Raw genomic sequence first — 12391 nt, 5'->3', positions numbered from 1 at the left:
CTCATATCTCGGTGTCGAAATAATGTCCATGGCGTCCATGGGTCCTATATAGGAGTGCGTCCAGGTGCGGCGCTTCTCCCGTGATTGCCTCTACGACGGTGCCACCTAGTGACCGAACGTGAAGTTGACCTCGATACACATTATAGATCAAGTGTATATTAATTACCTACATGTAGTTAGAAAAACAGGAATATTGCCATTATAACTACAATTACTCTTGGTATACAACAATAAAAATAATTTCGATCTTTTATAGTCATCTGAATGTGTAAATCTATTTATCATCTAATACTTAAAATAGCCCTTAAAACAACCATTAAAATTTAAAAGCCATCCCATCAGGTCCAATTCCACAGAAAAGCCAATGCAGCACAACTCAGAACAATAGGGGCCTGGCATGCAATATGCCCAAGGACAAATAAGCCTGATCTACAGAGACCCCACCCTGAAACCCACAGCACCCAAGAAAAATTAAAGATTTAATTATAGAATTGCTTTGTGATAGATTTCTGATAATGATCTTTGATTTAAAATTTTGTATGTATAGTAAAACATACAGTATATACATTATTTGAGTTATTATTACTGTTATTGTTGTTCATCTTACTATCACTGTTCTTGATTAAATTCCTTTTTAAATAATAAATATTAACTGTAAAAGGAGCTGTAAATCCACCCAATTCAAACCCTGATGGATATACATCATGTACCGCCATCCCAGTGTGGTTCCAAAATAACCCATATTTAACCCATGTGGAACCAGTCTGTTTCCCTATATTCATTCACTATTTAATTTATTTTGAATGTTAATTTGGGTCAAATAAACATGAGTTTATAACTATAATCATTTTAGCTTTATGCAGGCTGCAATCACTTTGTACATGAATATTATGAAAAAAAAAGTACCCAAAACTTCTGTGTTCTGGACATTAACTTAAACAATGAATTATGTTTCTATTGGTGATTTGCTCTATTTCTTGTCATAGCAATTCATTGTTTATAAAAATACTGGATCAGTTTAAAGCCTTGGAGAAAGATGCAGTTATCTTTAATGTGTTTAAAATTGTATGTCAGTTTCTTTTCTTGGTGATGACGTCACAGAGATCCAATTATGCCGTGATGGCATAAGGCTTCAGTTGCCCACTGACGTTTGTGTGAGTTAATTTTGTTTTCCGAAGCTTTTCTTGTGTTTGATTAATCAATTCTTTCGGATCGCGGGACAAATCTTATGGACCTGATGAGATTCATGCGTGGTGGGGTAGAGGATTCTCGTCTGCGCCCCCTACTGTGTATGGCGGGAGGTGCAGCCGCGGCGGCCGGCGTTTACAGATACATTAAACGAAGAGAGAAATCAACCTCGGAACCCGGGAGCACAACTGGAGCCGAAGGTACATTTATTTATCAGTGTAGGAAGTCCGCAGTGACTAAGTTTACTCCTCCAATTTAAAGGTTGATCCCTCTTAAAAAAATCCATCTTTTGACCATAGTTAGTTAGCGAGCTACTACTGAGCTTGCTTCCTGACAGCGATTCCCATTAACAATGCCAGGGCAGGCCTGCAGAGGGCGACATTTCACAGGGACTAGATATTATGCTCATAATGATAAATAATTTCCATTTCAACCTTTTTATGTCAGCATTTTATACAAGAAGAATTGTTGCTTTTTTATTGTTGAATTGACAACAATTTTTGTTAAAGAATAGCACAATATTTAAACAATAGTTTAAATAATTTTAAATACAGTAGTTTAAATGATTTTCAATATTTAAAAAATATGGCCACCAGGCTTCACACCTAGCTTCAGTCAGATACAGGCAGGAATGTCCAGATGTTGTCTTCCAGTATTATACCTCAATGTGGGAAATGAGTTCCCACTGAATTAATAGTTTTTAAAGTTTTTTTTTTTTTTTTCCCCTGGGCTTTTGGGGAAAACCTTTTGGGTTTGAAGTGGAAAATACTGCTCGTCTTAAATGAGAACAAATAATATGCTACTGTATGTTTTGTAGTGCCTTGCAACTTAAGTGTCTGGCATCAATTCATGGTATAGAGTTTGCATGTTCTCCTCCTGCTTGGAGATTTTTCTAAAAAAAACTAATAATAATAAAAAAATAAAAGTTTCCTCCAACAGTCCAAAGACAAGCTGATTAGGCAATTTGTGTGTGTGTGTGTGTGTGTGTGTGTGTGTGTGTGTGTGTGTGTACCAATATGTATACAGGGTGTACCCTGCCTTGTGCCCTAAGTGAGTGTAATATGCTTGTGTGCAATGGCTTTGTTTTTAATAGACCCAATGTGGGCTACAGAACTGAATCTAGTCCAACCTTCAGAGTGTCCCCAGGCCCAGGTCGTGGTAAGTTTGTTTTGCTTCTGACTTTGGTTGTGGGAAATTCCAATGTCCAATTTTCTATTAAATTAACATTTAAACTGACTGGATTAAGGCCAAGGACATCAATCCACACTTGATATTTAATTAGTTTTTGGCAGTATAATAATGCATTAAAACTCAGAAATCTAATTTTGGATTTTATACCATACATAGCATTGTAGGCTGTATGACCCATTAGGCAGATCAGAGAGCTCCAACTAATCATGATGTTTGGACTGAATGTTAGTGCTCATATGTGCTACAAACTTCTAATACTTACAACATTTTAGGATACTGTGAATGAGGCTAGGGAGAGAATTGAAATGCTTATGGCATCCAATGCTCAGCTGGTGAACAAATTGAAGGAGCTGGAGCGACTGCTCTCTGAGGCCAGAAGAGACGCTGACATGAAAAGCAAGGTATGTGAGATAAGCCTCTGATTAAAAAGCACTTTTCAGAATAATATGGGCACCATATGACTGAAATTATTAAGAATAGGAAATATCTGCTCACAAGCACACACACTTTATGGCAAATCTTTGGTTTTTGATTCAAAATCCCCTTGATACTTGTCCAAAATCCCCTCCAATTATCAAACATTAAATGACATTTTATTTGTACAGAACTTTTAACAATAAAAATTGTCATGAATTGTCTTTATTCCTAAATGTATAAATTTTGGATATTGTTAAAAAAATCCATCCCTAATGAAAAGCAAGAATACACCTATTTAAACTCAATGCTGCATGTGCCTTAGTACACAGACTTCTATTTTGTCAGTATTATGTAAAAGGAAGTAATGCCTTTGTCCTTCACACTGCCAGACAGCTCTGCCTCACTCCCTGATGAGTTCACCCCGTTCTATGCTCATTTTGAAAAAGGCTCAAAGCAGAGCTATTACCAAGTGAGCAGCCACTTACACTTCCTACATCTGAAGTGTGTGCTACTATGTGCAGGGTGAACGCACAGAAAGCAGCTGGCCCTGATGGCATCCTTAGCCGAGTTTTCAGAGTGTATGCAGGACAGCTGCCTGAGATCTTCACATATATATCTTTAATCTGTCCTTGGCACAGACAACTGTCCCCACCTGCCTTAAATCTCTTGCCATTGTGCCAGATCCAAAGCATTCCACTGCGATAGCACTCATTGGCTTTCATGCTGTTGCACTCATGTCATCGCAAGGTGTCAAATAGGTCAACAGGGGATGCTTTTTCCATGGTGCTTCATTCTGCCCTGACTCACACAGACAACCCCAACACATATGCCAGGATGTTGTTTGTTGCTGTATTTTATGAGAAGATTAACAAAATCGCACATGTGCTCCAGCATACTGCTGCACCATTGAACACTTTTTTTTCCTGTGACTGTAATGCACTGATCATGGCATGTTAACCACCACATTTTAAGTCACTTTGAGTCTATATTGCACTGCTTCATCCACTGTGCACTTTTGCACCATTCATAATTTATGCTTATCATTGCATTACTGTATATTTTACTTTATTTATTCTGTATAATACAGACACTCACATATGTACACATATTTATCATGTTCAGCATGTTATTTTCTTAAGATGTTTTCTTCACTGCAAAGTGTTTGCACAGTTATACAGTATACAGTTTAACCATGATCCTTATTACGTACTGCACCTTCTATACATTAATCACTCTTCCCATGCACAAATGGATCCATACCCTCATTAATAAAAACCAATAAACCCTAATACTGTATTTGAACGATATGTCTTGTGTGTGCTTTAGCAGTGTGAGCGAGACCAGAAGGCTCACACCACCCTGAAAGCAGAGAAGGATGAAATACAGAAGACTCTAATTCTCAAGGAGGAGTTACTAAAGGTAAACTTTCTCTTTATGAAAGTGGAGCGCTTTTGTGATCTTTGTGTGTATGTGTGTGTACTTATCTCCTAAAGCTATTCTAAAGATACACCAGTAATTAATCAGTTTGTAAGTGTCTGAATGTGTGTTGTGGACAGTGTTGGGGGACGTTACTTTTTAAAGTAACTAATTACATTTAAAAAGTAATCAGTTACATTACAGCGTTACTTTCTGATAAAAGTAACTAGTTAGAGTACTTTTCCATTGCAGAAAATAAAAACTCCTTTGTGATTCCTCATGCATGTTGTTTTAGTCAAGACCTTTATAATTATTCTACCATCATCACTCAGTGAAGTTTGACCTTTGACCTTTCCACTTGTAGGACGACTTTCAGACACACAAACACACACTACGGGATTGGGAATGACTGCTGCCTGGTTCACAGATTACATAAATTGTCTGAATAACAGATTACATTTTTGAAAAAGTAACTAAATAACTGAGTACTTAGATTACTACGCGTTAGATTACTCATTATATCAAAAGAGTAATCCAAGTACTCTAACGTTACTTTGCAACGCGTTACACCCAACACTGGTTGTGGCACACTCACACCAGTGCAGTAGATCACACAGACACAAGGAAAATAAAGTGTCTTTTATTAATGTGTCCTTCTTTAAATGGAGAAGTGGAGTGAGAGGGTAAAAAAGTGCAGTCTTCTGTTGGAAAGTGAAGGGGACTTGTGCCTCAATATGCTAGCATTCCTGGAAATCTGAGGACATTTGAATCTTCCTGGGAGAAGTGAGAGGATGGTTAAATCTAACAGAAATGACAATACTCAGTGTAAGGTATGGAGGGAAAGAGCTTACTCACTTATGTTTGAGTCTCCCTACCCCCACCCCCCTCCAAAATGTTTAATGATCTAACTGAAGTAAATAAGAATAACCTTGTGTTATTGTTTTTGAGGCTCACACCATCCTGCAGATGAAGAACGATGAAAGAAAGAAAACTCTTATTTATCAGGAGGAGTTACTGAAGGTAAACATTCATTATCATAAAGATATGACTGCTATTCATTTTTTATTTGTATAGAACTTTTAGCAATTGTCATGGTCGCAAAGCAGCTATTGTGAAATCTGTTCAACCTAGGAAGTCCTCCGCTGCACACAGATTTACAACCACAGTCCTTCACTGTCTGCTCATTCATTCCTTAAAGGTGCATTATTCAGAAGGGGTTGGGTGATTACAGGGGCGGTGGTGGTAGATTGGAAGGTCGGCGGTTTAAGCTCCAGCTCTCCCAGGATGCCAATGTTAGTCCGTTGAGTGAGGTCATTAACCATGTCTGTTCCAGGGGCACCGTATAATGGCTGACCCTGCGCTCTGACCCCTGCCTACTAACAAGAAGCCGGGATATGCGATGAATAAAAACACATTTTTTAGTAATATATATGTGATGAATAACGGCTCAACTGAACTAAACTGCACTCAGATAAATAAATTCTCTAAATGTGATGTACCTCTGAATCTGCTGTTGGGTTCACTTCAGTCCTGTCTGTGACATGTGTTCACGTTTTGGTGGGCATTTGTCTTTTAATACACTGTGGGCTATTTAAAAAAGACAAATCCCCACCAATACTCTCCAAATATTTTAGGTCACACTGGCTGAAGCTCAGGAGAAAGAGAAGAAGGCTATAGAGTCTATTACTCGGCTTGAGGCTGAGAAGTCTGAGTTGACGAACAAAGTTAAGGAACTGCAGAGCACAGTGGAGAAACTGGGGAGGCTGCTGGATAAGAATCAGAGGAAGTGTGAAGATCTAACAAATGTAAGTGAGAGAAAGCTTGCATTAAGCAGCTACTTTAAAAAAAATGAGGACTTGTTTATGCTGCATGATGAGACTTGTTTATGCTGCTAAGACGTTTTTATTGGTAAAGTTAATTAATTTAAAGAAGCAGCCTGTTGGAAATGTGAACATCAGACACATGAATTTTTTTGTTTTGTCCCATGTGTATGTGTGTATTAGGAGTGTGAGCGAGAGCTGGAGGTTCACACCATCCTCCTGGCAGAGAATGAAGAAATGATGAAAACCCTGATACGACAGGAGAAGTTACTGAAGGTAAACTTTCCTTTTTATGAAGCTACAATATGACTGCTGCTGGTAACTGTGTGTGTGTGTGTGTGTGTGTGTGTGTAGGTGTGTGTAGGTGTTTATGAGTGATCAGTCAGTTTAAAAGTGTCTTAATGTGAGTAGATCTAATCAAATCTATTAAGCCTTAGTTGTAATTTCAGGTCACACGGGCAGATGCCAAGGCCATTGCTGTTCTGGAGGCCGAGAAGTCAGACTTGATAGATAACATAAAGAAACTGCAAAGCACAGTGAAGGACTTGGGAATCCAACTCTACAAGACCCAACACGTGTGTGATGATCTAACAGATGAAAGCGAGAATCCACTAGCATTTAGCAGCTACTTTAGAAATATGAGGACTTTTAACTGTTTCTTCTTTATTTAAGTTTAGTTTAATAAAAAAATATATTATATATATAATATTTATAAATATATAATATACATGTAATTTGTATTTAATGAATAGAAAAGTCATGTTGAAATATGAAAACCAATCACTTTCATTTATAATAGTTTTTGTTAATGTTTGTTTAAGGAGCATAAGCAAGAGCAGGAGGCTTATACCATCCTCCAGGCACAGAAGGATGAGTTAAAAAAGACTCTGATTCAGAACGAGGAGTTACTAAAGGTAAACATTCTTTTTTTATTAAAATATGACTGCCGTTGCTGAAGCTCAGGAGAAACAGCAGAAGGCTGTACGGTTCATTACTCAGCTTAAGACTGAGAGGTCTGAGTTGATGGACAAAGTCAAGAAACTGCAGCGCGCAGTGGAGAGACTTGAGGGGTTGCTAGATAAGATCCAGAGGAAGAGTGAGGATCTAACTAATGTAAGTGAGAAAAAGGATATAGGGAATATGGGAATGCCAATTAGCCTAATCTGCAGGTCTTTGGAGAGGAGAGGAGAGGAGAGGAGACCCACCAAGCACGGAGAGAACATGCAACACGCTCCATGAACTCAGTAAAAATGTTTCCCAAACTTTGCAAACTTTTACAGTTGCTGTATAGACAACTATAGCACCATGGCTGGCCCGTCATTTCTCTAACTTCCACCAAGACCAATTCACTGGTCCAAGTAGGCAGACAAGTGTCTGCGATGTGTGCTCCAGGAACAAGCCGGGCAACAAACCACAGCTGGTCTCCTCTAGCCTCCTCTAGTTTCCCATAGACCCTGACCCCAATAATGCTTGACTTACCATCCATGGGCTTCCCATCTCAGAGAGTAACATGTATATTGACCATCATTGACCACTTTTTGTGGGCGGTACACTCGCTGTGGGCTTCCTTTAGCCAAAGAATTGGTGACTCTACTTAACCTTCTTAAAACTTGTCGGAGCTACCCCAGCTATCTTCCAGATATTATCAGTGATCAACAGCCATACCAGTCAAGATCTGGAACTGGCCATCCAGTGTAAGGAACCCCATTTTTGGAGACAAATGTTTTCCTGGATTCAGTACACCCACTATTCCTTGCCCAGGTTTTCCAAATATTTTTTCAGTCTTGTCTAGGTTATGAAGGCTTTCCCTTCTTAGGAGGAGGAGGCAGTGCCCTCAGCCCAAGGAATTGTGTGCTGGTGCAGAAAAACATGACCAAAGGCAAGATCTAGAATTCGCCAATCTACCCTATCTTTAAATGACAGGTGGATTTTCTGAAGGTGCCAGTCTGAATCTCCACGTGGATAAAAGAGTCATGCTTTCCAATATCCCTATTAGAACATCCTCTTACAAGCTGTCTCCCAGATTCATTGGCCCCTTCACCAGTGCCAAGATCATCGACCCCTACACTATTAGACTTATGGACTTGGTTCAAACTTCCAGATTTTAACTCTCTCGCTGCTGAATAACCTGGTTACAACTCAGAGTTGTTTCATGAGCTTTAAGTTTCACTTTTATTTTTTGGATTTCATAGTTTCTCTCTTCTCAACCACATCTGTCTTGTCAAACATTTCGCAGATTGAATTGTCGCAGATTCACATCGCAGTACCAATGACTTTGTTGAGGAAACTTGGGTTTTGGTGCCTCTGCTCTTCGCAGTTATTGGGCAAAGATGTTTCAGAAAGGAATTACAATGCTTTCTAATGCTTTGCCTCATTTATAATTTCAGTTCACACTTGCTGAAGCTCAGGAGAAACAACAGAAAGCTGTAGAGTCCATTACTTCACTTGAGACTGAGAGGTCTGTGTTGATGGACAAAGTGAAGGAACTGCAGAGCACAGTGGAAACACTGTCAAGACTTGTGGATAAGAATCAAAAGAAGTGTGAAGATCTAATGAATGTAAGTAAGAAAAATCTACATTAATCAGCTACTAGAGTTTACTGTAATTAGACTAAAATATTTTTATTGGTAGATTTGATTAATTAATAGAAGCAGTCTGTTGCAAATGTGACACTTTTTTTATTTTAATATTTTTGTTCCATGTGTTTTAGGAGTGTGAACAAGAACGAGAGGCTCACACCATCCTCCTAGGAGAGAATGAGGAAATTAAAAAAAATCTGATACAGCAGGAGGAGTTACTGAAGGTAAACTTTCTTTTATGTGAAGATATGACTGCTATTGGAAAGTCTGTGTGTGTGTTTGGTGGACATTTTATTTCTTTTTTGGCTGTTGTATCGAGGGATTAGTCAGTTTATGTGTAAATCTAATTAAAGCTTCTGGTCTCCCACTGTTGTAATTTCAGATCTCTCTGGCGAATGCTAAGGCGAAAGAGAAGAAAGCTGAGGAAGACATTGCTAATCTGGAGGCTGAGAAGTCTGAGCTGATTGCCAAAGCGAAGAAAAAGCAGAGCACCATGGAGAAAGTGAGGAATGCGCTATATAAGACTGAAAAGAAGTATGAAGATTTAACAAATGTAAGTGAGAAAAAGCTTGCATTAAACAGCTGCTTTAGAAATCTGAGGATTTTTTTATGCTGCATAATGAGCTTAAGTGAACTAAAATATTTTATAAGTAGATTCAATTAATTTACAGAAGCAGCAGAACATCAGACACTTGAAATTTATTAATTTTTTCCCCATGTGGGTGTTTTAGGAGCGTGAGTGAGTGAGCATTTTGTCTTTTTTCAATACATTTTGGGCAATTGCCTGATTAGTTAGTTTTTAAAAGTGTCCAGATGTGTGTAGATCTAATTAAAGCTAATACATTTTAATTTTTGTAATTTCAATTCACACTCGCTGACGCTCAGGAGAAACAGCAGATAGCTGTAGAGTCCACTACCCGGCTTGAGACTGAGAGGTCTGAGTTGATGGACAAAGTGAAGGAACTGCAGAGCACAGTGAAGAAACTGGGAAATCTATTGGATAAGGATCAGAGGAGGTGTCAATATCTAATGAATGTAAGGGAGAAAAAGCGTGCATTAGGCAACTACTTTAGAAACATAAGGACTTTTTAATGTTTTTACTGCATGATGAGTTTAATTGAACTACAATATTTTATAAATGGATTTAATGAATTAATAGAAAAAGGCTTCTGCAAATGTGAACATCAGACACTTGAATTCATTTTTGTTTGTTTGTATTTTTGATGTTTTTATTTTTTCGCGTCTTTTAGAAATGTGACCGAGAACCTCACAGCATTCTTCACGCAGAAAATGAGGCAATAAAGAAAACTCTGCTGCAAGAGGAGCAGTTACTAAAGGTAAACTTTCCCTTATTTGAAAACAGTATGTTTGTGAGTGGGTGTGTGTGTTTTTTACTCACATCTTGGTTGACATTTCATCTTTTTTTGTCAATACATTTTAGGCTGTTGTCTTGAGTGATAAGTCACTTTTTTAAATTGTCTTGATATGTGTAGTTTGTGTAATTTTAGGTCACACTGGTAGATGGTGAGAAGAAACAGCAGAAGGATGTGGAGGCCATTGTTGTTCTGGAGGTCGAGAGGTCAGACCTGATAAAAAATGGGATTAAACTGCAAAGCACAGCCGAGGACAGGTGTGTGATGATCTAACAGACATTTAAGCAAGTAACCCCTTGCATTAAGCAGCTACTTTAGAAATATGAGATATTTAAAATGTTTATGCTCTATGTTACTTAACTAATATTTATATTGATTTTTTTTTTTACATTGCTAGATTTAATTCATAGACACAGAATTTTTAACTAAACATTTTCCCATTTTTTCACCCTGGACATTCAGGCACCTTCTCACACACCCTGGACATTTCTATTTCATTTCATTTTTGCACATTAAACATTATGGACATCTACAATCAATTCTTTTTCAGTGTACAAATCTAGCTTTTTTTTTTTGTACATAATGTGTATATTTACACATTAACAAAAATTTACAGCTAAGTTTTTCTATAGTTTTTTTTTATTTCAATAATTACTATATTGTATAGCTAAGTTTTTATATTTTATATTTTTGTTCTATTTTCAATAACTATATTTTTCTATAGCTAAGTTTCTCTATATTCTATTTCTTATATTATTCCAGAATTGTATTTTTTATTTTATTTGATTTTACCGTCACGAGCGGTCGTATAAGCATTTCACTGCATATCGTACTGTGTATAACTGTGTGTGACAATTTAAATTTGAATGTTGCAAATGTGAAAATCTGGGATTTATAGGGTTTTTTCCCCTGTGTGTGTTTAAGGATTGTGAGCAAAAACGGGAGGCTCACACCATCCTCCAGGCAGAGAAAAATGGACAAAAAAGAGGTAAACTTTATTTTTTATTAAGATAAGGCTGCTATTGTGACTTGTGTGTGTTTACTTAAACTTTGGTTGACATTTTTCCTTTTCGTGGGCTTATCTTGAGTGATCTGTAAGTTTAAAAGTGTCTTCATGTGTAAGATCTAATTAAAGCTAATATCCCTTAATTGTTGTAATTTCAGACCTCCCTGGCAGATGCTAAGGAGAAAGTGAGAACTGAGAGCCCAGTATAACAGAGCAACCAGACTTTTTTCACTCTGCAGCACCAGCAGTGTGCAACTAAAGATACACTAAACAGTACTTAAAGATTGTTGTTTGTATTCCATACAAATACAATATACAAGGGCATCAAAGTTCCAACTGTCCATCAGTATAATAGTAATATTTCAGACAACTGAACCAGTCAAGGTCTCATAGAATGTTGTGCACTTGTGTACAGTATATTCATAAAGCAAGCACACTGATAGCTCACTAGAGGGATAAGCATAATGACATAATTCTCACAATGTGCCTCAAGTTTTACAAATGAAAAGTTATTTAATAGAGGGGGCTGATATTGTCTAAATGATCTACTGATCTTATTTCTCCTTATTTGTCCAAATAAAATGAATCCTGCTAGCAAAATTCAATCATGTTAAATCTACTTGTAAAGTACTTCCTCTATCTTCTGCTATGATTGTGCTTTAGCTGTTATCACCGTTTGGCATTTGTATTCCATCACATTAAGCAAAGTGACATGTGAGCAAGTCAAGTCAAAACTTTCAGCTTTAATTCAAGGTGTTTGATAAAATCTAGGCTTATCCTAGTTTTAAAAAATGTTACATTTGTATATCATCTGATCCTGTCCCATATGCGTTTGCTCTGTTTTACCATTGTGTCTTTTTAGGCATGATTTTGACAACACATTGAAATGTCAGATGACATTTTCTGGTTGTGTAGTATATATTCTGTTTTCCAGTTACAGCTGTTAATATGCATGGTTCTGGTTTATATTTTGGTTTTGACCTGGTAGCCCAGTTTATGCTGTTTGCATTTCCTCAGCTGATGCAGTTGGGGCGGATGAGGACAGACTATGGTGAACATCAGCTTCATATCACTGTCAGCAAGACCCAGAGAGGAGCGAGGTGCTGCAAGGCTTACAATGTCTCCAGGGTGGTAAAGCGTGAATACCTTACTTTTCCCTGTAATTTCTACCTGCCAATCCTGATCACACTCATTAGAATCCTTTTGTTTTACAGCACTGGTTCTGTCAAAGTCACAACCGCAAAACTCCAGCTAGTGATCACCTCACAACATTCTTTTTGTGTGCAGGCTCTGGACAGAGCAGCTATTAGACAAGGAAATGTTACCAACTGCAATGAGCCTCTTTAGGTCCACAGCAGAGTGCTCCACTTTTACAATATCTCCTTCCTAGTGATGTTTTCC

The 12391-nt window shown here is 37.7% G+C and overlaps 1 protein-coding gene across 1 annotated transcript; it reads left to right on the top strand.

Annotated features, from left to right (window-relative positions):
• The first annotated feature begins 1246 nt into the window (after positions 1–1246).
• LOC128518372 (uncharacterized) lies at positions 1247–10972 on the top strand. Its single transcript, XM_053491454.1, has 19 exons — positions 1247–1388; positions 2282–2346; positions 2652–2780; positions 4123–4215; positions 5161–5232; positions 5847–6017; positions 6216–6308; positions 6482–6607; positions 6854–6946; positions 6996–7145; positions 7815–7911; positions 7956–8119; positions 8420–8590; positions 8743–8835; positions 8994–9164; positions 9497–9646; positions 9862–9948; positions 10105–10241; positions 10909–10972. Exons 1-18 carry the CDS (start codon positions 1247–1249, stop codon positions 10111–10113), a joined length of 2076 nt encoding a protein of 691 aa, XP_053347429.1. The 3' UTR covers positions 10114–10241; positions 10909–10972.
• The last annotated feature ends 1419 nt before the right edge of the window (positions 10973–12391 follow it).

The sequence above is a fragment of the Clarias gariepinus genome, chromosome 3 (genome assembly GCF_024256425.1).
Source record: "Clarias gariepinus isolate MV-2021 ecotype Netherlands chromosome 3, CGAR_prim_01v2, whole genome shotgun sequence".
In the NCBI taxonomy this organism is placed as follows: domain Eukaryota; kingdom Metazoa; phylum Chordata; class Actinopteri; order Siluriformes; family Clariidae; genus Clarias; species Clarias gariepinus.
This window is presented reverse-complemented; position numbering and strand designations above follow the sequence as displayed.